At 38.5% G+C, this 25,306-nt stretch overlaps 1 protein-coding gene across 3 annotated transcripts in view; it reads left to right on the forward strand.

Moving 5' to 3' along the window:
- The window catches only part of FAM114A2 (family with sequence similarity 114 member A2), a 33,746-nt gene that overhangs the window by 6,245 nt on the left and 2,195 nt on the right, over positions 1-25,306 (forward strand). For 2 of the 3 annotated variants that reach the window (XM_021697270.1, XM_044916888.1), the window contains exons 5-13: positions 1,086-1,177; positions 2,721-2,855; positions 3,355-3,513; positions 4,134-4,257; positions 9,801-9,880; positions 17,728-17,850; positions 18,346-18,485; positions 20,108-20,180; positions 24,280-24,333. In XM_021697270.1, coding sequence (XP_021552945.1) covers positions 1,086-1,177; positions 2,721-2,855; positions 3,355-3,513; positions 4,134-4,257; positions 9,801-9,880; positions 17,728-17,850; positions 18,346-18,485; positions 20,108-20,180; positions 24,280-24,333 — 980 coding nt within the window. The remainder of the gene's footprint in view (positions 1-1,085; positions 1,178-2,720; positions 2,856-3,354; positions 3,514-4,133; positions 4,258-9,800; positions 9,881-17,727; positions 17,851-18,345; positions 18,486-20,107; positions 20,181-24,279; positions 24,334-25,306) is intronic. The other variant, XM_021697271.1, reaches the window with a different exon arrangement.

The raw sequence follows: 25,306 nt of genomic DNA on the forward strand, positions 1-25,306 counted from the left end.
TGAGGGTGAAATTTAATTTTGGTTACCTGCTTTGATCAGTGTACTCTTACTTAAGCCACAAAAGACAGAATTATAACCAGGGATCAAGATGGCCTGGGACCAGAAAACAGGAAGTTTTCGGGCCCCGATTTTGCTTTCTCCATCTCTCAGGGGCTTTATTGTCTCCCACTCTTGTTTCTCTTTGATCGTCTCATTTTTTTTCTCCAATAAGCATAATTTTCTAGGATAAAATTTAAAATAGGCCCTATTTTATTTTATTTTATTTTTTTTAAAAGATTTTATTTATTTATTTGAGACAGAATGAGAGAGACAGAGAGCACATGAGAGGGGGGAGGGTCAGAGGCAGAAGCAGGCTCCCTGCCAAGCAGGGAGCCTGATGCGGGACTCGATCCCGGGACTCCAGGATCATGACCTGAGCCGAAGGCAGTCGCTTAACCAACTGAGCCACCCAGGCGCCCCTAAAATAGGCCATATTTTAAAAAGTCAGATTTATTGATTTTATAATTTATATGTGTAATTAATTGTAAATTATATGTAAATGCATTATTTACATATAGTAAAGGTTACTCTTTTAAGGTATACAGTTTATGTGTTTCAACGAACATATAATTCTGTTTACACAGTATAATCACAGTCCATTGTGATTATACAGTATGGAATATTTCCTGTATGTGTATAGATAATCAAAATGTAAGAATATTTTCATCACCCCCTAAAAGACTCCTCTTGCCCCTTTGTGGTCACACCCATCAGTTACTCTCAGTTTTTGGCAACTGCTAATCTATTTTCCGCCTAAAGTTTGACTTTGTCCAGAAGATGGTATACATAGAATCATACAGTGTAAAATGTATTGTTACATATACCAGTAGTTCAAACGACTGGATTTTATTTTTGAAATGAAAATGAAAAAAGCTATGTTTTCATTTTAAAATAGGTAAATAGTTTAAAATAATAAAACAAAAAGGGCTAAGGCTACCCTGTGTATAGGAAGCAGGGTCTAATTTTTAAAATTTCACATAGATGCTGATAAAGAAAACTATTTATGGATCATCCCTTCATGTTTACACATCCCCTTCCTCCTGTAGGAGAGACAAATGCCAAAGAGAATGCAAACTCTTCCCCATTGACTGGGCCATTTGGTGTATTCTCAACCATCTCTACTGCTGTTCAGACCACAGTGAGTATAATGCATGGTAGACTGTATCCCTCTGTGAATATAGTGGTTTTTTTTTTTTTTTTTTTAATCTCTTTCTCCCTCCTTTTCTTGAAAAGCCACGAGGACGGATTACTGTTATGGGAGTCCACAAATTGCTGAAGATCAGTCACTTTGATCTTAGGGGTAGAGTGGGAGCTACTTGAAAACTTTCTTTAAAGAAGTAGAGAGCAGAAGATGAAGAGTAACAGAGAGGCAATGTACATAATATTTAATGGACTATGAATTCTGAGTTTGGTGGCCCTAGAAAATGTCCCTCCTTTACAAAAATATTTTTCTCATAACTATAGATGATTAGAAACATTTTTAAAAGGATTTTATAGGAAACTTAATATCTTTCTTTATGAAGATAGATAACTAGTACTTTTTAATTTTAATTTCTTGAAGTAAAACATTATATACAGAAAAGTGAAATCATAAGTATTCAGTTGGAATTTTTACAACATGAACACAGCCTAAGAAACCAACGTGATGGTATATCATAGGTTTTCTACCTGTACCCTCTCCCAGCCATCTGTGCTTCTTCCTTTTGCCCACCAAGATAACCACAATTCTGACTTCTACCATCATAGATTAATTTTGCCTACTTTTAAACTTGACATAGATGGAATCATACAGTATGCACCCTATTGCATTTGGCTTCTTTCACTCAACATTATATTTGTATTATTTCTCCATCACGTAGTCGGTATGGTGTATTCCATTTTCTTTGCTGTATTCCATTATGTGACTGTGTAGCATTTATTTATTCCATGGTTGGTGAGTACTGGGGTTGTTTCCAATTTTTGGCTTTTACGAATAGTACTGCCATGAACATTTTGTATATCTTTTTTTTTTTAAAGAATTTATTTATTTGACAGAGAGAGAGTTAGCGAGAGCAGGAACACAAGCAGGGGGTGTGGGAGGGGGAGAGGGAGAAGCAGGCTTCTCGCAGAGCAGGGAGCCCAATGCGGGGCTCGATCCCAGGACCCCGGGATCATGACCTGAGCCGAAGGCAGACACCCAATGACTGAGCCACCCAGGCGCCCCTCTCTTTTTTTTTTTTTTTTTTTAATTATTTTTTTTGTCAGAGAGAGAGTGAACACAAGCAGGGGGAGTGGGAGGCAGAGGGAGAAGCAGGCTTCCCACTGAGCGGGGAGCCCAATGCAGGGCTTGATCCTAGGACCCTGGGATCATGACCTGAGCTGAAGGCAGTTGCTTAACCGACTGAGCCACCCAGGCGCCCCATTTTGTATATCTTTTGATGAACCTCAACATTTCTGTTGAGTTTGCAACCATGTGTAGAGTTGCTGGGTCATAGGATGTTCATATGGTCAGCTATAGTCGATATTGACATACAGTTGTCCAGAGTGTTTAAACCCGTTTACATTCCCACAAGCAGTGGGAGTGTTTTAGTTGCTCCACATTCTTGCTAGTGCTTGGTATTGTTAGCCACTATTTTATATAATCCAAACATGCAGATGTCTTTTTTCAGTATTACTGTAATGAAGTTGCATGTGTTTCCCAGGGAAAGAGCGTAATCAGTGGGGGTTTGGATGCCTTAGAATTCATTGGGAAAAAGACAATGGATGTAATAGCAGAAGGGGATCCTGGATTTAAAAGAACCAAGGGTCTGATGAACCGGAATTCTACATTGTCACAGGTACTGTTTGTCTTAACCCGTTTACTTCATGTTTCTGTTTTGATCTGTATTTTTGCCTGTGGTAGACCTTATTAATAATGCCTTTTGAAAAGTTTTCAGTGATACTTTTATTAAGGCTTTTTTGGGTGGGGGGTAGCTGGTGAGATCTGAAATGTTTAGAAAAATGCCCAGTTCTTTTTCTCCTCCTCTTTCTTTTCTGTAGGAGCCTCCTATCAGTGCAGTAGAAGGTGACAAGCCCTTTCAGAGTTGTTGAGTACATTAATGTTTAAAGCACTTTCCACCTGGTTCCTTAGGCGTTATTTACTCTGTCCAGGATTGAATTATGTGTGACCATTTTTTCCCGGCATTTCCTTAGCCTATCAGACTTGAATTGCAGTGCTAGGAATGAAAGGGCAGTGCGCTCTCCTGTTACCATCTCAGCTTTGCTTCCCTCAGCTCTCAGAACTCACCCTTGAGCTCTCATTACTTGCTGCAGGGTAAGCCTCCACCTTTTTTTCAGGTTTTACGAGAGGCAAAGGAGAAAGAAGAGCTATGGACCTCCAATGAGGTTACCTTGGAAACGGACAAGAAAACTAATTATGGGCTCCTCTTTGATGAATTTCAAGGCCTTTCACATCTGGAAGCTCTGGAGATGCTTTCCCAAGAAAGTGAAATAAAGGTAATTCCAAACCAGCAATTTCAAATGGATGGTCTTCAAGCAAAGGAGTGCTGCGTAGTTTCTTCTCTGTTTGTACAGTTGGAAGATGAAATGTATTTGACATGGAGGCTTGAGACTCTTTGAAAATACTACACCAAGATAAACTAATGTTTGAACTAATTGCTAGAAATATAATGAATCCAGTGTTATTTCTTTCAATTTAAATAGAAAAGGACAGGTTAACCAGGAGGTCTTAATAGCACATTTGTATTTTGCCTTTGCCTTGGTCTTTTTTTTTTTTTTTTTTTTTTGTAGTCTCTCTGGCTTAAGCTGCCAATTTGGATACAATTACCTGTTAGTTTTTAATTGATTCAAGACTGTTTAACTTCCCCCTAATTTCTTAGCCATTGTTAAGCACTAATAGTTTCCGGATGTTTCTGGCTTTTATTTTTTTTTTTTAAGTATAAATTCTCCCTATCTTTCTGTAATGACTAGCGTCTTGTATTGAGGTTCTTAAGGAATAGTTTGTATTGGCTGGTGAGCTCATAATTTTTATTTTAATTTGGTCTGTAGCCTCTTCTCCATTTGAAAATGTTTTTCTTTTGTACTCACAACTTTTTATTATTTTTATATCCATTCAGGTGAAATCTATTCTTAATTCTCTAAGTGGAGAAGAATTAGAGACTTTAAAACTTGAATTGGAGCAACTCAAGGAAGCATTTTCCCTAGCAGAGTTCTGTGAGGAAGAGGAAGAGGAGAAAAAAGGTAATACGAAAATCCAGTATTTGAGTGGAAGGGATGTAGCATATTTATATGCAGTCTATTGCCCTTGAAATTTTCTCTTCAATTACACTAGTCTGATTTTACTTTTTGCTGCCTTGCCCCTGACTAGGTATTGATATGAGCAGTTGGTCTTAAGTGCATATCTTTGTTCCATTCCCCGCTTCTGCCCCTCAAACTGTTGGTGATTTCTCCAGGTCTCATCTTGCAACTCACAAAACTGCCTGCTTTTTTGGTTAGAGAATTGCCCTTGTTAGATTCCTGCCTCAGTCTGGATGGTCATCCCTGTGAGCTTTTATGTCCCTAGATACTGCTCCTCTGCCTCTCTGAGTCCTGTGACCCCTGTCCTCATCTTGAATTCAGGCAGGCAGGGTGGCAGTTATCCAAAATGTGGGTGATAATTTGCCTTTTTTATTTTCAAAAGCTTTTTTTTTTAATGCCATATTCTTTATATCTGCATACTCCTGAAAATGTAAGTATAGTAACTACGCATTTTTGCAAAATTATCAGGAAACAAGGTCATTTACATAAAGCATAATTTCTAGTCAACTGAATTTTAAGCTTTTATTTTTTTTTTTAAAGATTTTATTTATTTATTTGAGAGAGAGAATGAGATAGAGAGAGCATGAGAGGGAGGAGGGGCAGAGGGAGAAGCAGACTCCCTGCTGAGCAGGGAGCCCGATGCGGGACTCGATCCCGGGACTCCAGGATCATGACCTGAGCCGAAAGCAGTCGCTTAACCAACTGAGCCACCCAGGCGCCCGAATTTTAAGCTTTTAAAGAGTTTTATTTTAAAGTTTAGCTGGAAATATTTCTCATATGTATTACACACTAACTGTTTTTTTAGTAGAATCTAATGAATACAGTTTTTTGACTTTTTTTTCTGATGATACGATCAGTTATAAATATTAAAAGTGACTAGAAAAATTCCTTCAGAGTCCATCAGGACACATGAGCCAATCAGATTAAGTCGGTGGTTTGAAGAGTGTGATCTGCAGATTCTTGGGTCCCCAGGATCTCTTCAGGGAATGCATGAGTCAAAACTCTTTGCATCAAAATACCAAAATGTTTTTTTCTTTTTAAAAAATTTATCATTTTAACATTTGCACTGATGGTGCAAAAGCAGTGGTGAGTAAAATTACTGGTGTCTTAACACAGATCAAGACAGTGGTACCAACTGTACTAATATTTTCACTGCCATGCATTCACAGTTAATAATAAATAAATAAAATTTTTTAAAGTGCCAGTTTCATTTAACCTTATCCTCATGAAACAGTAACAGCGATTAATCTTACTAAGTCTTGACCCTTGAGTACACTTATTTTTCATCTTTTGTGTGATACATACTGAAGCTGTCTCAAGGAAAAGCACTGTTATTGTTTGAGTCATGAGCTGAAGTACCTGTTTTTTAATGGAACGCCATTTTTATTTAAAAAGATTGCAGTCACACAGACTGTTCAGAGTAGGATATTTGGTAAAAATTTTCTTGAAAATGAATGAAAGGAGCCTTCACTTGAAGTAAAGAAATACTTGTGACTAGTAAAATTTAAACTAAGCAAAAGTTAGAATTTTGTAAAACTTCTCTTTGTTGCTGTGGTGAGCTTGACCACTTCCCAGTGCTTACAGATTTTTTTGATGAAATTGGTGGTGAGAGTAACAAATTTGATTTCCTAGAGGTATTTAAATGTGTTAGCATTTAGAAGACTTGTGTAATTCAGAGAACCAGTATTTTCCAGATGGCTAATGGGTGGTGTTACAAAGTCATGCCTGGGCAAGAGATGGATCAGTGGATTTTAATTTAATGTAACTGAATTCAAAATTTCATGATATGATTTCAGGTTCTACATTATAACTAACCTTTAAGAAATAACTATTTGTTGAGTTTTGGTGTAGTATTAAAGAATATCCACCATTATCTGTAAAGGCTATTAAAATTGTTCTCCTCTTTCCAACTATGTGAGCTTGAATTTTCTTCGTGTACTTTAAAAGGTTGAATGTAAAAGCAGGTAAAAGAATCCAGCTGTCTTTAAGCTAGGCATCAAAGAGATTTGCAGAGATATAGAACAACAGCATTCATCTCACTAAAATTTTTCTTTTTTGGAAAATGTAGTTGTTTTTCTTAAAAATTATGTCAACAAGTGTGTTTAAAGAATTAAATACTTCAGACATTTCAGTTTTAATTTTTAATATGATGAGTGTTGACAGGTATGTAACTTACATTAAAAAAGACTCTTTGGGGTTCTCAAAAAGTTTTAAGAGTATAAAGGGATCCTGAGACCAAAGTGTTTTTGAGAGCTGCTATATTAAATTATCCTAAACTGCTATGCTTTTAGAAATGTCTCTATTGCTTTCCAGAATTGTACATCTTTATATTCTGTGCATTTCTCTGCCCATCTTTTAATTCTCTTCACTATCAATGAGCTTCCTTCTAATACCCTCCGAATCTCATTTTCTATCTTTAATCAGCTTTGGGTGGAAAACCAGTTAACTAGTTTATTCAAGTTGTGTATTAAAAGGGCACTTGAGTGAGAGTCTTGAGAGTCTTAGGGCCTTTCTTGTGAGAGAAGGAAGTAAAGTAGAATGTATGGATTCTATACTAAGAGAATAGAACTTCCTCTTTTTTGCTCCCATTTGTGTTTTGCACTGAATTCTAAGAAGTCACATTGACTGGTTATATAACATCTTGCTATATGTACTATGTAAAGATACTGGTCCTGATATGAAATGGCTCTTGAATAAAAGTTTTTAAAGCTTACCTGAAGTACTGAGAAGACAGTATAGCATGGTGGATGAAAGGATGGGCTTTGGAATCAAGATTGCTGTTTCCTAAGCCATGTGACCTTGGAAAATTACTTAACACTGAAATTCTGTTTTCTCATCTGTAAGAAGAAGATGCTAATTTCTCTCAGGTTGGACTAAATGAAATATTAAAGGTGTGACACATGGTAAGCACTCAACAAATGGTGGCTGCTGTTTTCATTATCAGGGTGGCATAAGTAAAGATCTACGCTTAGCAGGAAATCCATAAATTAATTTTTATTTACTTAAGTTGCTCTGTTCCTAATTAAGCCCTAGTGTGGCAGTCCCCAGTTATCTATAAACTTAATTTATTTGTACATAATACCATTAACAGTATTTGTTCAATTTAGTCAACATCTGGCTTAGTATAGTAATCAGAAATCCTAATCTTTAAATACCATTCTGAGGACTCTAATGGCATTTCTGAACAGATGGATTTGTGTCTATGACATTTTTCTCCCCTACCTGTTTGCCAGAGATCAGGACTCTGAAAAGAGAGCACTGAAGTGCTGTGCACTACCCTCCCCAACAGGTTTTCCCAGGGATTTTGGATGAAAATGCAACACTGACCTTGGTATTATATCTCAATGAAAATGTTAAAAAAAAAAAAAAAGGTGAGGTGGTAGCAGAGGGAAGAGAAAACCATTGAAGAGGGTGACCCCAGCCTCTCTTGAGTCCTTCTAAAGCACTAGCCCTACCTCCTTTCCATCCTCGAACTTTTACCTTATCGCAGCAACTACTTTTTATACTTAGGTCTGTGGGCAGTACATGACAGGATCTCCAAATTTTTTTGATCAACCCTTAACAGTAAAAGTTTTTTTGAGCACTTAGACTTAATGTATGTACATTTGATGTTTTTTTTTTTTTACATTTGATGTTTATAAATTGTATACATGTACTACTATAATAATATATTACATTCTAAAGTATACCCTTAAATAGATGTTTTTAAAGGATGAGATAAATGTCTACAAATAAAAGTTCTGTTGTTCCCCCAGTACTCTGTTGGATTATTTTGTGAACCCCTTGGGGTACATGCATCCCAGTATAGATTCAGATACTCCCTTGCTCCCAAATAATTAGAAGCTTTGCTAGGAAAACAAAATGCCTGTCAGATTTTAGATTTTTAGGCAGTAGGATTTGATAGGTTATAGTTGTAGTATTTAGGAGATCAACTTTCACCAAATCATATTATACCTGGGATCACCAAACCATTGGAATTCTCTGTCTTGAACACCAAGAGAGAAGGACGAAAGGATAGTAGATGGAGAGAGAACGAAGATGAATTTTTTCTTCTAAGGGTTTTGGGGAGAAACTAGGTATGAAGAATAATCATTTTCCCTGGTAAGCCATGAACTGGTGACTAAGAAATATTCATATGGATTGTAAGTGCTAGAAGATGTCTATATACAAGAGTTCTCCCTACACTGTACAGTTAAGAGAAGCCTTGGTCTGAGGAAATTAAGTAAGATTTAGATGAGTAGAAAGGAAAACAGCATTTCTTGCCATTTGTTTCGATGTGTTGTTTGTTTTTTATATTGACTCACCTATTTGCCTGTATGTTTCTCAAATATAAGCATTATGTATTTCCCATCGTCTCTTAGGCTTCTTAACCAATAGCTTTCTTACCATTCTTCTGACATTCTGGGGTCCCATTTCCTCTTCCTTTCTTCTTATCCATCATTATTTCTTACCTGGATCTTGGATTGTTGCCTCAGCCTTCCTACTCCTCTTCTTGTTCCCATTTCAGTTCATCCCCCACCCAGGAGCCAAAGTGGGTCTTTCTAAAGTTTAAGTTGGATATATCTGTCTCTCTTTAAAATCATTCAGTGTCTCCTCACTCCCTCAATAAAAAGCTTGAATTCCTCACCATGTTTGTTTTTTTTTTTTTTAAGATTATTTATTTATTTATTTATTTGCGACAGAGAGCGAGAGAGAGAGAGCATGAGCAGGGAGAGAGGCAGAGAGAGGGAGAAGCAGGCTCCCCGCTGAGCCAGGAGCCGGATGTGGGGCTTGATCCCAGGACCCTGGGATCATGACCCGAGCCGAAGGCAGACGCTTAACCATTTGAGCCACCCAGGCGCCCCCCTCACCATGTTTTTAAGGCCCCCTTTAACTGGATCCTACTTGACTTTCTAGCTTCATTCTTACCTCTCTTCTCCCCTTTACATTAAGACACTCTCAAACATATTAAACTTGTTGCCATGCTTTCTTTCACCTCTGCATCTTTTACTTGTTTTCACTGTCTGAGACTCTTACTTTTCTCATGGCTAAGTTGTACTCATTTTTTATGTCCTGACTTAAATTCCACTTTCTTGGAAGCACAGACATAGTACCTGCTTAGTACTCTGCCTTAACCAGTTCTCATTCCTACATCTGGAATATGATATCCAGAGCACAGGATTTCGACTGGGGTGGGAAGGCCAAGGTTTGACTCCTAATCTTTGCTATGAGAGTTTGGGGAAATTAGCCCCTTCAAGCCCTAGTTTCTTTATCTCTAAAATGGGATAACGACACTTCTTAGAAGCCCACTGAAAGGATTCATTGGCATATACAGCAGGATTCTGTAAGCACTAATGCACCATGCTCATTTAGACTGCTGTTGCTGTGACTGTTGGTGCTGCCGCTCCTGCCATGCCTCCCCTCTTCCTCCTTACCACCCCCCCCATCACCATCTGTCTGTCTGCAGTGTCTTAAATGGGACCTGGTTTTTGTTTTTGTTTTTTTAGGGGATGAAGACTTTACCAAAGAGATAACAGAGCTATTTTCCCAGCTGCAGGTCTCCTCCAAACCTGAGAAACTTGCCAGGGTAAGTTACTACTTCTTGGTGATTTTCATTTTTTTACTTGTGTTGATTTAGTGGATAAAGACTATAAGATTCTAACTTCCTGGCAAGGATGTCACCAAATCGGGGGTATATTCTGAATTCCATACCTTCTGCCGGCTTCCTGCTCTCACAGGTTAGCATGCAGATCTCACATTTGCCCTGCCTGCCTCACACTTCTGCTATCCTCACCTGTTTTCATTTGGAATGCTTGCTTATCTGAAAGCTCACATTAGGCCACAGTGTTGGCAGTGCTCCCTAGCCTTCGTGAGACCAGTGGGTTAGCCTCTATTGAGGTCTCCCTGTTCTCAGGGCTCTGGGTGATTCAGAAATGATGGAATCTGGCCCTGGCCCTTATGGACCTGGATGGAGGTTATCATTTCTCAGAGCCCAGTGACCACTTAGCATGTGGAAATGAGAGTCCCATGGCCTAGGCCTTCATCTTTGATGGTGATGTCTGAGCTATCTTCACACATTTAGAACGTGAAAGGGCTTTAATCAGAGTGGGTAGGAGGCTCTGTTTGCAGAGCAGTACTCACAAGAGCATATATGCCAGTGCCAGCTCATGGGACACTGTCCACTGGCTCTTGGGCTGCTTGCTGCCTCTTCACCCTCCTCTCCCAGTCTCCGGAAACATCCCTGGACCAGTTAACGGCAGGCACGCGTTGGCCGTTACAGTCACCTGCATGCCTCAGGGTAAGGAATGTGATGCTTGATTTGTTATCTCACTCCCTTATGCCCAGTGAAAACGCTGCATTCCCCAAGAAAGCTTTTCAGATTACCCCCCAGCAGCTCATCTTCCTCGTCTCAACTGTAGAACTTGACTACAGCACTTTCTAGCTTGTATCATCATAGTGTTTTTTGAGTTGGAAATAATATCAAATTTAGAGAAAAGTTGCACAAATAAAGCAAATAACACTCATATATCTTTTATGCAGATACACCTATTGTTAACAGTTAACTCCATATGTTTAATCATTCGTGTTTGAGCATTTATTCTCTCATTTCCTCTCCTATCCCTTCTCCTCCTTTCCCCCTTCTCCCCCATACAGCACCACACACATACACATGCGCACATGCGTGTTGTTATTGGGACTATTTTGGGGAATTAATTGTAAACATGAGAGCCCTTTACTCATAAATATTTTAATATGTACCCGCTGAGAATATGGATATTCCCTTATGTCACCACAGTAGTTATCCCCTGCAGTAAACTTAACATTGACACATTTTTTTTTTTAAATATTTATTAGAGAGCAAGAGAGTGAGAGAGAGCATGAGCAGGGGGAGGGGCAGAGGGAGAGGGAGAGGGAGAAGCAGACTCTCCGCTGAGCAGGGAGCCCGACCTGGGCTCAATCCCAGGATCCTGGGATCATGATCTGAGCTGAAAGCAGATGCTTAACTGACTGAGCCCTCACCCAGGTGCCCCTGATAAGCATATTTTTATTTAATCTGTTGTCCACTTGTCCACATTCTGGTTTTGGCAGCTGGCCCAACAATGTCCTTTGTATCAAATTTTTTCCTCTAACATTGGAGCCAGTACATAATCATGAATTGTGTTTAGTTGTCATGTATTTCTGTCTCTTTTAATTTAGAGTAGTTCCTCACTTTCCTTGTCTTTTATGATGAGATATACAAACTCCTTTCCCCCTGTATAAAAATAGAGTATTCCTCATTTGGGGTTTGTCTGGTGTTTTCTCATGACTAAAGTAAGGTTATGCCTTCCCAGGTAAGACACTTCATCAGTAAGGTTGTATCCCTCCCAGGCTATCATATCTAAGGCACACGATGTCCATCTTCCCCTTATTGTGATGTGTTGCCTGATTTCTCACTGTATGGTTATGATTTTTTCCTTGTGTTACTAATAAACTTTCTATGGGGAGACATTTTAAGACCAACAAATATCCTGATCCTCATCATAATTTCCCTCCTAGGTTTAGCATCTATTCATGATTCCTGCTATATCAACATTTACTGTGATGGTTGCAAATGGATGATGTATTTTAACCCTAGCACTTGCTCCACATTTATCAGTTGGCTCTTGGCATTCTACTCTAGTTAAGACCTCTCCCTTCTCCTATTTACTTATTACCTGTTATTTAATATGATCTCATGGGTTTCTGTTTTTTTTCCTTTGGTTTATAATTCATTACTGTTTTTAGTTAGTTTGGTATTCAAATTGTCCTTCAGGGACTCCTGTGTGACATGCACTTATCATTGTTTGGAGTATTTCCTTATTTTCTGTCGTAACAAGATATCCTGGACTCACTTTGTACCTTCCATATGCCAGCCCTGGAATCAGCCATGTCTTCAAGGAGCCATAGTTCCTTTTTAGTAGTACAGGCTAAGATGTGGGTGCTAGGAGTGCTCTTCACTGCTGTGGTGTCTTTGCTTCTAGGCCCTGTGGGCAAAGCTAGGAAATGTACTCAGATAACACACCCCATATTTTACGTGTACACACATACATAAGTTGGAGATCATGAGTTTATCTTGGTAACTCCAATTTCAGTCCATCCCTACAGGGTTCTTCCTGCCTTGCCTTTCCTCATGACACGTTTGTACTCTCTTCTTCCACAGTAAGAACCCCATCCCCCAACATTAGCACATGTCCTTATTTCCTCAGTTCTGTAATGCATCTGAAATAGTTTCATTGCTTTGCCCATGCTACTATAAAACCAACCTATGGAAAGAATGTATGATTTATTTGCTTTCCCCCTTGTTAATTTAATTTTTGAATATGTAGAGTATTATTGTTTCTGAAAGTCAAAACTGTATAATTCCCATCTGCTCCATTTTCTCTTTATTTATTTATTTGGTGCAAAGAGGTGATTTTATTAAAAGCACAGGAACAGGACCCGTGGGCAGAAAGAGCTGCACTGGGGTCATGAGGAGTGGCCCATTTATATACTTTCAAGTTGGGAGGGGAGTTAGGGATAGTGTAAGTCTATAAGGAACTTTGGAAGCAAGGTTTCCAGGACCTTGAGGGGGCTAGCTGTTGTTGGGAAAAGGTCATTTATTACCATCTAATAAAACCTTAGTCATGAGACCCTTCAGATGTATGTGGGACGTATGCTTGGGGGATGATTACCAACATGTATCTTGGGGGGGTTTAGAGATAAAGGAAGTTTCCAAAGGAATTTTTATATGTTAAAGTAGACTTACAGGATCCTGGTGTCAGGGGCTGGGGTAGTCAGGCTAGGATTGCCTTTTGCCCTTAGCAAAGTATTAACATCGAGGCAGTTGAGTCCCTAGAGGAATGTCACTCTGCCTGTTTCAAGGACTTGTCAATGGGCTGTAGGTAGTAAGGAAATTTAATAATTTTTCTTCTGCCTTTGTTTTCCACATCATCCCCCCCTGAACAATTTGACCCTTAAATCTTTAAGGTTGCTGAGGGCAGAAGGTCTCATCTTCTGTAACTTTTTCTCTTTTTAGATATTAAACTTTCTTGCTTTCTGGCATGTCCTTGTGCTTTTTTTAGATAAGTAAATATATTTTAAAGATAAGCAGATATATTTTCTGCTTATACAAAAGTTAACATACTGTGTATGTTCTTTAGCATTTTGCTTTATTCACTTAACCTTATGAATATGTATTTATAAATGTATCATCAGTTGTTTTTATTTGTTTTTTTAAAATGTGTATATCTTACCTCCCATCCTAAATCTTTTTTTTTTAAAGACTTATTTATTTGAGAGAGAGAGAGAAGGAGAACGTGTACAGAGGGGAGGGGCAGAGGGAGAGAGAGAATCTCAAGCAGACTCCCCACTGAATGCGGAGCCTGACACAGGGCTGATCCCACAACCTGAGATCATGACCCGAGCCGAAATCAAGAGTTGGATCCTTAACTGACTGAGTCACCTGGGTGCCCCACCTTCCATCCTAAATCTTAAATTTCTTCAAGGCTGAATCTTTGCCTTATTGGCCCTTAAAATCCCAGATGTACATTTCTTACTTTGTGGTATTGAGCAAGTTGGTTAACCTTTCTGCCTCAGTTCCTCTATCTGTGAGATAGGGATGATGTAGAGTTCTTGTGAAGAATTAATGTGTTAATACATACAAAACTTTTATGGAGTCCCTGGCTCATAGCAAATGCTCACCATTGATGGTTCTATCTATAGAAGTTTGCCCCATGTATTATACATTTAGGTATTTGATAAATATACATATGTCAAGTAACTTTTATTTTGCTAGGTGCTAGGGAAACAGTAATGAAAAAGACATAATTTGTGTACTCAAGGAAATCATAATAAGAAGTTATTTTAAAAAGGCAAGTAACCCCTTAGCTGTTTGGTAGTACTGGTCATTCTCTGAAAGCAGTCTTCACATTGTTTACATTTTGGGTGTTGAGTCATAAGAAGTAGAATAGTTAAAGGTCAGGGCCTGATTTTCCCCAAGGATTTATATGGAAGACTGTCATATAGGGGAAAAGCAATGAAGCAGGAGTCTGAGTACACAGTTCTGATTCTTATTCTGACACATGTAATGTGGGCAAATCCCATTTCTTTTCTAGGCCTTATTTTATTTTTTTCCCCCAACTGATAAAAAATAAGTGGTTAGAGAAGTTAAACTCAAAGGTGCCTTTTAATTCCTAAGTCTCCAGGTCTCTCCAATGGGAAGTTCCAGACTGAATTCTGGGTGTGAGGCCTGGGTAGCATTGCTGACTTTTAAAAGATATGATAAATTACCTTGAGTTGGCACAGTAGTTCATAATGACTTCAGTTAATGTATTTATTACAGGAGTGGTCATTTTGAGTATGTACTATGCCTACTAAAATATCTCCTTCAAGTATACTACATTTATGATATCAGTTTTTTTTCTCTTGAGTGGCTTTATCTCTCCATTTTTCTGTCTTCTTTTAATCTGAGATAAATCAATCCCTGGTTTTTCTCTCATTTTATCTCTTCAAAGAAATTGCAGAGCATTTCACATACTATTTAGACTGTTAGTCATCTGTTAGGATTCTTTCCAGCCTCATCTCTCACTGTTCTCTTCTCTCAAAATCTCACCACTCCAACCTCATCTTCTACCATGCTTCTCCCATATTGGTCTTCCTTCTGTTCCTTCAGTACACCCACCTGATTTCCCTCTACTTACAACTCTCATTGTCTAAATATTTGCACGGCTGATTCCTTTTAAACTTCAGATTTCAGCTCAAATTTCACTCTTCGAGACCCCTCCTGACCACCTAAGTCAAGTCTGCCTTCTCATCCAGTCCATACTCTCCATCTCTCTATTTTATTTTCTCACTCATTTGTTTGTTGTCTTTCTGCACTAGAGTAAAGAAGAGCAGGACCATGGTTTATATTAGTCGCCACGGTATTCCCAGCACCTAGGACAGTGTGTAGTAAATATTTGTAATGGATGAACTAATTAATAAATGCACCGTCTGCTCTGGTCTAACTAGTTGCTTCACAGTTTTCTCAGCACACTTTGAGTTTTCTTGTTTCCAGTCTTTTATATAGTTATTATTATTTTTTAATTTGAGAAGTTAATGCAAAGGGAAATTATAGATCAGAGCCAGATTGTTCTTGAGGGTTTTTATGGGAGATCTTGTACCATAGGAGAAAGAACCTTGAAATGAATGTCTGGGTACATAGGTTCTGCTCTAGCTCATTCATGCTATAGCCTTGGGTATAGCCCCGTCTGTTCATTTTAAAGGCTCAACCCCAGTGCTATATATGTATTAAAACCGGTGATTCTCATTTCTCAACTGGAATTAGTCTCATGGTCTTCTCTGGATTCCTATTGCTTAGTTACAGCTCTGAGCACGTTCCATGTATATAAAGTTCCTCAAGTGGTTGCCTTCATTTAATGACAATAAACCTTTTCTTAGAAGCCAGGACACTCAGAGTTGCAAATGACAGAAACTCCAGTCAGACTGGCTTAAGAAAAAAGGGGCATTCATTAGCTCAAGAAACTAGAAAATCAAGGGGCAAGACTGGCTACAGGCATGGTTATCTACCCAGGAACCCCACCCACCCTCTACCCCAATCCCCACGCCGATCTCTTGACTCTGCTTTTTTCTGTTTTGGCTTTATTCTTAGAGGATCTTTTCCTCATGGTGGTAGGATGACTACTGGCAACTTCAGGGTGACTTTTTTTCCCAATTGAGTAACTCCAACAGAAGGAGGGCTTCCCTTCCCCAGTAATTTTATCAGATGTCCTGAGGCTGATGCCCATTGACCTGGGTTGGGGTCACTTTTCCATCCATGAAGTAATCACTGTATAGATAGGGGGATTAATATTCTTGGTAACTAAATCTGAATTGTTTGCCAACCCTTGGATCCAGAGGGTGGAAGCAGTCCTACCCAAACCACATGAACTAAGAAAAATCTGGAACCTACTACCAAAAGAAAAGAGATATGGATACTGGCTAGGTAAAAACAGTAGGTGTCCTCTATAGTGTGCTAGGCACTGGGTGTGCAAATCCAAATAAGACATTCTGTAACTATCCTATAGTAATGTTTATGTAGGAGATAGGCACATTTAATTTCAGTGTCTTTTGGTAAGTACTAAGTTGAAGGGATGCTCAGGGGACTGTGGACACACAGAAAAGGGTTGTTTAGGTGCCCAGTCTCCTGGAAGGTTTTTGAAAGTAACCTGGAAGAAACAATGTCTGGGTAGAGGATTGAAAGAAAATGAAGAGCTGCCTTTATTTAGAGCAAAGAAAAGGGTGGGGAAGGGCATTCTAACCTAAGGGAATAGCATGAACGAAGAACAGGCACATTATAGGTCATTATTATCAGTTCTTAAAATGGAAAGTGGTCAGAGATGAAGCTGGAGAAGTCAGTAGGGTCTAGGTCATGGGTACTTCTTCAGTCATGTAAAAGAACATGATCTGGTTGATGGGGAGCCATTGAAGGGAAGAGGAATGATCAGCCTATAAAATATCCTGATATGTATGTCCAGCAAGCAGTTTTCAGGAGAGGTCAGTGCTGGAAATAAGGATTTAGGAGTTTGCAGCAGGTAGAGAATACTTAAAATTATAGAAATAGGATGGGTTGAGGGAAGAGGAAGTAGGGTGAGATAAGTAGAAAGCCAGGCTAGAACTCCAGGTGATGTTGGTGTTTAAGGGGCTGAAAAAGAAGGATCAATACATACAAGAGCCTGAGGAGGAATGCTTATAAGGGTGGAGGCAAGAATTGGAAGATGGTGGTATTATAAAAGTCAAAACCAGAAACAATTCAAAGGCCCATCATTGGGAGAATGGTAAATTATGGTATATGTATAAAATGGACTACTACACAGCAAGAAGTAAGAATGAGCTACCGATACTTGCAGAAGCATGGATAAAACTAACAGACAATATGTTCGGCATAAGAAGCCAGACACAAATTAGAATGGACTTAAGATTTCATTTTAGGACAGGTAAAATTAATTTACAGTGAGAGAGAAGAATGGTTACCTTTGGGCAAGGGGAATGGTGACTTGGTTTGAGCAGTTATTGACTAGGAAGGGGCATGAGGGAACCTTCTCTTCTAGGGTGATGAAAATGTTCTGGATCTTGATCTAGGTTGCAGTTACAAAGGCATATACACATGTGAACATTTCTTGAATTGTGCTCTGAAGATTTGTGCACTTTATGTAAGTTACAATTTTCAAAAAGGCCAAAGGATTAGAGAATTTCAAGAAGGAATGAGTGGACAGGTGTTAGGTGTTGTCAAGAGAAGTAGTAAGGTAGGTAGATGTATGATAAATGTATGTTTGGGTGAGAACAAGAGTGCTGACTTACATGATGCTAACATGTTCCTGGTAGGTGCACAATGCATACAGTCACCTTTTGGTGAGCTGAATTGAATTGTTGATGGGCAGTAATCTTTTTCTTATTTAGGCAAGAAATACTGCCTACGAATGGATCAGTACATCTCTGGCCAAGCCATTAGAAGAGAAGGAAGAAGGAGAAAAACAGTTGGAAACAGAAAAAACTGAGAAAATCAGTAAAAATTCAGTAGAGGTACCAAAGCAACTAAACTTTTTTTTCTTTTTTAACGGTGTGGAGATGTGGGTATCACGATCAGGGACGTAGGCACCTTCTGTTTTGTTGCATCACTACTCGTCATTTCAACCTTGTAATCCAAGATTGTAGCAACTTTGTTCCAGACTGTAGGATGAAAGAAGGAGTGAAGAAAAAGAGACTAAGGGTTTGTGTGTGTTCTGTCATGAGGAAAGTTCCCAGAAGCCTGCTAGAAGCCACTTTTTATCTAAATCTTTTGGCATGGTCACACCTGACTTTGGGGGAGCTTCTGTTTTTGTAATTATGAGCCCCGCTGTAAAATGACATCCCTGCTGTGGTACAAGAGGAGGTTTATTGAAGGGCAGCCATTGGTCTCTGCTGCTTTCAAGATACCGAATCCTCCAGTATGAGAAAAGCAAGCTGACATCATGTCCCCTGGGCTTAAAAAAAAAACAAAAAACAAAACCCAGTGTCTTGTTTTGTTTTTCCTTTCAGGATATCCATGCATTTGCAATCCGGAGCCTAGCAGAACTGACTGCCTGCTCAATTGAACTGTTTCACAAAACAGCAGCTCTGGTTCTGCATGGCCAGAAGCAGGAAGTGACAGCTATAGAAAGGAGCAGAACTCTTTCCCAGTAAGTATAAAAGGGTATCTTTGTAAAGGATGCAAATTGCTCAGAGTTTTCTCAGCTTCCTTCCAAAGTTTTAAGAAACTTTCCTCTCAACAAGATGCTATTCACAGTTTAGAGGTTTGTTCATTTTGGGTTTTAGTTATTAAGTAGCCAAAGGGGTTGTTTCTTTTCATTGAGCCATAAGTCTACATTATAAATGTTTTTGTTAGCTGGTTGTTTTATTAATTGTTTTGTATTATTGATAATCTGAAAACAAGTTCTCAGATTATTGGTTTTAATAAAAATAAAATTTTACATAAGTAAAAACAGAATAGTTCTTTTTAAAAAAATTTTTTTTAAGATTTTATTTATTTGATAGAGAGCGAGCTCACAAACAGGGGGAGTGTCAGGCAGAGGGAGAGGGAGAAGCAGCTCCCCACTAAATGGAGAGCCTGAGGCGGGGCTTGATCCCAGGACCCTGGGATCGTGACCTGAGCCGAAGGCAGAGGCTTAACTGACTGAGCCACCCAGGCGCCCCAAAACAGAGAATAGTTCTAAGAACCTCAGTTCTTAATAATGGTTATATTCATTATTGAGTGCTAATTATGTGCTAGGCACCATGCTAAGGGACTTAGGTGTATCATTTCTAATTTTTACAATAACTCTAAAGGTAAGTGATTAGTCCCGCTTTAAAGAAAATGAGGAAACACAGACTCAAGAGAAATGAAATAATCTGCTCAGTTTGTGCAGACTGGGATTTAATCCCAGGCCAGGCTAAGTCCCCAAGCCCCCTTTCCCACCATATTGCTGATTTTGAATAAAAATTTCAAAAATAATAGAAAGTAGATAGTCACAAGAGAAAAAAAAAGGTCTGCTTTCTAAATAAATCTAATTAAATAATGAGAATTTTCATTGGAAAAAAAATGTGTGGGCGTGTCTAATGTGTTAGGATTGGGAGGTGCCCTTGATGTTTTCCAGACCTCCTCTTCACCTCTTCACTGTTCTACAACATCCCACAACATCCCCAATATCCTTAGGATGAGGAACTTACAACTTCACAGTAGCCTGTTCTTTGGAAAAGTGGCGATTTCCACTTTTCCACTTATATATCTGTGTTTATATGTACACATATACATGTATGTGTGTGTACAGTCGCTATATGTGTGTATAAACGCACATATATATGGTCTCCCCATTAATTATCAAGTGAGTTAGAATCCATGGAAACTGGGCCTTTGCTTGTTTACTGGTAAGTCCCTAGCACTTAGAACGGTACCTGGTACATAGACCAGTAAATATTTGTTGAATGAATGAATGCATATTTATTTTAACTACATTTGTGAATGGAATTTAGGATCTTTTAAGTTATTTCCCTTGATTTAACTTGAAAATCTAGTACTTGATAGAGGGTTATGCAGAAAAAATGTTTTTCCAAGGACTGAACCTCCTCTTCTTGTAGCGTGAATGTCTGCTCAAATGGGTCCCCAGATAGATTTGGGAGCTGATGAAGGCATATTTACTCCCTTTAAAAAAAACTTTCTTCTTTCACATTTACTACCAGGAGTGATTTGTTTTCTTATAGTTGTTAAATATGCTTATTAAAAAAAAAGAAAGAAAAACAAAACTTTGCTCACTTCTTTTCCTAGGATGACAGTTGTGTTGTGTAAAGAGTTGTCTTCTCTGTCTAAAGAGCTCACCACCTGCCTAACAACTGCTGGGGTAAGAATTCTTGCCTTTTATTGGGCTAATGTCTGGTCTGTGGGCTTTTTTTTTTTTTAAGATTTTATTTATTTGACAGAGAGTGAGAGTGGGAACACAAGCAGGGGGAGTGGGAGAAGGAGAAGCAGGATTCCTGCCGAGCAGGGAGCCCAATGCGGGGCTCGATCCCAGGACCCTGAGATCATGACCTGAGCCGAAGGAAGACGCTTAACGACTGAGCCACCCAGGCTCTCCTGCTCTGTGGGCTTTTTTAGAACAGCTCTATGAATATAAAGTTTTCGTACCATAAAATTTTCCCATTTCAAATGTACCATTCAGTGATTTTTAGTATATTTACAGAGTTGTGCAACCGTGACCATAATCTAACTTTAGACAGTTTTCATCATCCCCCAGAAAACCTCATACCATTAGCAGTCACTCCCATTCCCTTCCACCCCACACTCTCCTAGCGCTAAATAACACTAATCTGCTTTCCGTCTATAGATTTGCCTATTCTGGACATTTCATATATATGGTGTCATACAACATGTGATATTTTGTGTCTGATTTCTTTCAGTTAGTCTAATGTTTTTCAGGTTCATCCACATTGTAGCATTATCAGTACTTATTTTGATTACCAAATAATAATCTTTTATGGACATATACCACATTTTTCTGTTCATCAATTCATAGACATTTGGATTGTTTCCATTTTTCAACTATAATGAATAATGTTGCTACAAACATGCCTGTGTGTTTTCATTTCTTTTAGGTGGATAGGTAGGAGTGGAATTGCTGGGTCATATGGGTGATATGGGCCATTGAAGAACTGCCAAACTTTTACAAAGTGGCTGTACCATTTTACATTCTTGCCAGCAGTGTATGAAAGTTCCAGTTTCTCCACATCCTCATCAACACTTGCTATTCTCCATTGTTTTTTGTTTTGTTTTGTTTTTAAATTGTAGCCGTCCTAATAGGTATGAAGTGGTATCTCATTGCAGCTTTTATTTGCATTTCCCTGATGGCTAATGATGTTGAACTTCTTTTCATGTACTGTTGGCCATTTTTATGTCTTCTTTAGAGAAATGTCTTTAAGAAATTTAAGAAATGTCTTAATGTCTTGCAAGTTTTGCCTACTTCCAAATTGGGTTTTTTAAAAATTATTTTATAAATTGGGTTATTTCATTATTTATCTTTTGTCATTTATTATTTAATTATTTGCCTTTTTATTACTGTTACTGAGTTGTAAAAATGCTTTATATATTCTGGCTACAAGTTCATGTACATGGTATGCACATATTTTCTCCTAGGCCATGGGTTGTTTTTTTGCTTTCTTGATAGTGTTTCTCCACAAAAGTTTTTAATATTGACGAAGTCCAGTTTGTCACTGTTCTCTGTTATCACTGTTCAGTACTTTTGGTATTATATCTAAAGAATCATTGCCTAACCCAAGATCATGAAGATTTATTCCTGTGTTTTCTTCTAAGAGTTTTGTTGTAGCTCTTACATGTATGTCTGTGATCCATTTTGAGTTAATTTTTTATGTAGGGTGTGTGTGGGTTACACCATTCTTTTGCATGTGGATATCTAGTCGTCTCAGCACCATTTGTTGAAAAGCATTTCCCTACTGAATTGTCTTGGCCCTTTTGTCAAAAACAACCATAGATATACAGGTTTATTTCTGGACTCTCATTTCTATTTTACTGTTTTTTTTTTTTTTAAAGATTTTATTTATTTGAGAGAGAGAATAACATAGAGATAGCATGAGAGGGGGGAGGGTCAGAGGGAGAAGCAGACTCCCTGCTGAGCAGGGAGCCTGATGTGGGACTCGATCCCGGGACTCCAGGATCATGACCTGAGCTGAAGGCAGCCGCTTAACCAACTGAGCCACCCAGGCGCCCCCTATTTTACTGGTTTTATGTGTGTGTATCCATATGCCAGTGCCATATTGTCTTGATTACTGTAGCTTTGTAGTAAGTTTTGAAATTAAGATGTGTAAATCTTCCAACTTGGTTCTTCTTTTTTCAGGATCTTTTATCTATGCCCTATGCATTTTCATGTGAATTTTAGCATCAGCTTGTCTGTGTTGAGCTGATTTTTGCAACTTATTTTTGTTTTCTCTTTTTATGAAGTTTGCAGTATATTTTGTGCTACTCTTTGATACCTGTATGGGAAATGTAGACCTCGATAAAATAAAAACCCCAAAGTTTGGCTCTAGTTTTAAGGAGCAACGCCTTACTTAGACTGTGACAATCCTTATACTTTGCACTTGCAAATCAGGAGGAGAGTTGTAATTAAAACAGAGTTTGGGGCGCCTGGGTGGCTCAGTCGTTAAGCGCCTGCCTTTGGCTCAGATCATGATCCCAGGGTCCTGGGATCGAGCCCTACATCGGGCTCCGTGCTCTGCGGAAGCCTGCTTCTCCCTCTCCCACTCCCCTTGCTTGTGTTCCTGCTCTCGCTCTCTCTCTCTGTCAAATAAATAAAATCTTTAAAAAAAAAAAAAAAAGATGTTTTTTTTTTTTTCTTTTTAAAGGAATTGTAAAAATTTACTGAAGGTGTATAAACTATAGAACATGATCAGAAATAAGTGACCATGAATTAGGATAAAATCAAGGGCTTTTTAAATGAGCAAATAAAAATCACTTTGTAGTAAAACCAAATTCGTAAGTACAGAGAACAGATTGGTGATTGCCAGTGGTGGGGGAGTGAAGGATGGCCTAAATAGGTGAGGGGGATTAAAAGTTATAAACTTCCAGTTATAAATAAGTTATGGGGATGTAATGTACAGTGTAGTGATTATAGTTAATAATTCTGTATTACATATTTGAAAGTTGCTAAGAGTAGATCTTGAAACTTCTCAAGAAAAATATTTTTGTAACTGTGTATGGTGACACGTTACCTAGACTTATTGTGATCATTTTATAGTTTACGTAGATACCAAATCTTGTTGTATACCTGCAACTAGTATGGTTTGTATGTTAATTATACCTCAATTTAAAAAAATCACTTTGTAATAAGTATATAAGTGTCAGGTGTGGCAGCAAATTCTGGGCCCTTAAACTTATTTAAAAGTGTAGACCAAATTAATTTTTTTTTTTTTTAAGATTTTATTTATTTATTTGACAGAGAGAGACACAGTGAGAGAGGGAACACAAGCAGGGGGAGTGGGAGAGGGAGAAGCAGGCTTCCCGCCGAGCAGGGAGCCCGAAGCGGGGTTCGATCCCAGGACCCTGGGATCATGACCTGAGCCGAAGGCAGATGCTCAACGACTGAGCCACCCAGGCGCCCCAAATTAATTTTTTTTTACTTTATGAGTTTAGATTATTCCTGTAAGGGATAATCCTGGAATTACCTCTTTTCCCCTTAATATTGTCTTTAAAAGAGCTTCTGGGATTCCTGAAGTTAATCTTCTGAGGCCAAATCTTTCCATGTGTTTCATAAAGATACTTTAACCCAGCAAGTGAACTATAAAGTGCTAACACATGGGAGTTATAAATTTCCATGATTTATTTCCATGTTTTTCAAACAGCCCATCTTAAAAACCATTGAGTATTTTGAGCACATGTTCCATATCTGCATATTCTGTTTTAAAATTGTTCTAAAGTTTCGGGTCATGTGTATCATTTCTACCCCCCTTCCAAAATGAAGATACTTTTTTTTTTTTTTTAAAGATTTTATTTATTTTTTATTTATTTTGACACAGAGAGAGAGACAGCGAGAGAGGGAACACAAGCAGGGGGGAATGGAAGAGGGAGAAGCAGGCTTCCCGCCAAGCAGGGAACCCGATGCGGGGCTCGATCCCAGGACCCCGGGATCATGACCTGAGCCGAAGGCAGACGCTTAACGACTGAGCCACCCAGGCGCCCCCAAAATGAAGATACTTTTTAAAGTCAATAAAAAACTATAAAGGAATACACTGTCAATTGGACAGCACAGGAGGATATAAAGAATGAAATTTAAAACACTTCGAGAGATGATATTTTGCTCTTTCTCAGTCCCGACCTTTTCTATATTTAAATTATGTGTGGGGCAGGGGGTGTGGGGTGTGTGTGTGTGTGTTTCAAAGTGGGATCACACTCTGCCTACTGGTGCTCACTTAACAGTGTGTCTTTTATTCTAGGTCAAAGAAAAGGCAGACATCCTTAATCCCCTAATCACTGCAGTATTTCTAGAGGTTAGTAGTTAATTGTTTGTAAGTCTCTAACTTTTAGGGTATTATGTATTATTAATGAGCTCTTCTTCAGTCTTTTGTTTTTGTTTTTGTTTTTCACCAGATTGGTAGTTTAGTCATACTGATGCAGGTATGACCAAAATGGTGTGTAGTTGATGCAAATTCCCTGTTCATTATTACAAAGCGTAATGATGAAGCTGCTGCGTGAAGTGCAGACCAGCAGTAGGCTGTCAGTAGTTAGTACTATCCACTGGCACCTGATGGACGATCCTTAGTAATGAAACACCTTCTGGAGACCATGGGTAAACTTGCAGGGCTGAAAATTACAAACAGGTGAACACTGCTTCTGAAAGGACTGAAGTTTATACAGGGGAGATTTGTTACAAAACAAGACTAAACATTTTGTTGTATCATTTCCTTGCCAAGAAATTTGCTTTGTTTTGTCAAAGGTACCTGTATTTGTAGAATCCTCATCAGTCCATTAGATCTAAGGAGGTAAGTGGTTTAAGTCCATGGAAAATGGGGATGTAAGAGGATCACATGATCGATTATATTGCCTCCTTGTGTGACACTTTCTGCATTCCATATTTTAAAAAACTGTCTTGTCAATTGTGCAGACAATTTAGATGTTTGGTGATATGTTTAAAATATATGTAAGTCAGAGGAGATAATTGGTTAGGTTTTAAATATGAATTGAAAAAAATTTTTAACTATTGGACTGTTACTTCTTTAGTTTTAAATTCTTTTAAAATTATCACCAAGGAAATGCCTTTAATTCCTTACCTGCACAGTTTCCCTTGAATATCAGGGTAATTATTCTGATAATTAACACTTAGTGTTTTTAAAAGTCTGTGATTTGGTAGATGGCAGAGTGGTATAGTCAGAACTTTACAAACCAGGAGCCTCATCCTGTCCTGGATCTCCCCTTATTTGCTGTATGACCCCGGACTAGGCATTACCTTCTTGACAATCTCAT

The sequence above is a fragment of the Neomonachus schauinslandi genome, chromosome 7 (assembly GCF_002201575.2).
Source record: "Neomonachus schauinslandi chromosome 7, ASM220157v2, whole genome shotgun sequence".
NCBI lineage: Eukaryota > Metazoa > Chordata > Mammalia > Carnivora > Phocidae > Neomonachus > Neomonachus schauinslandi.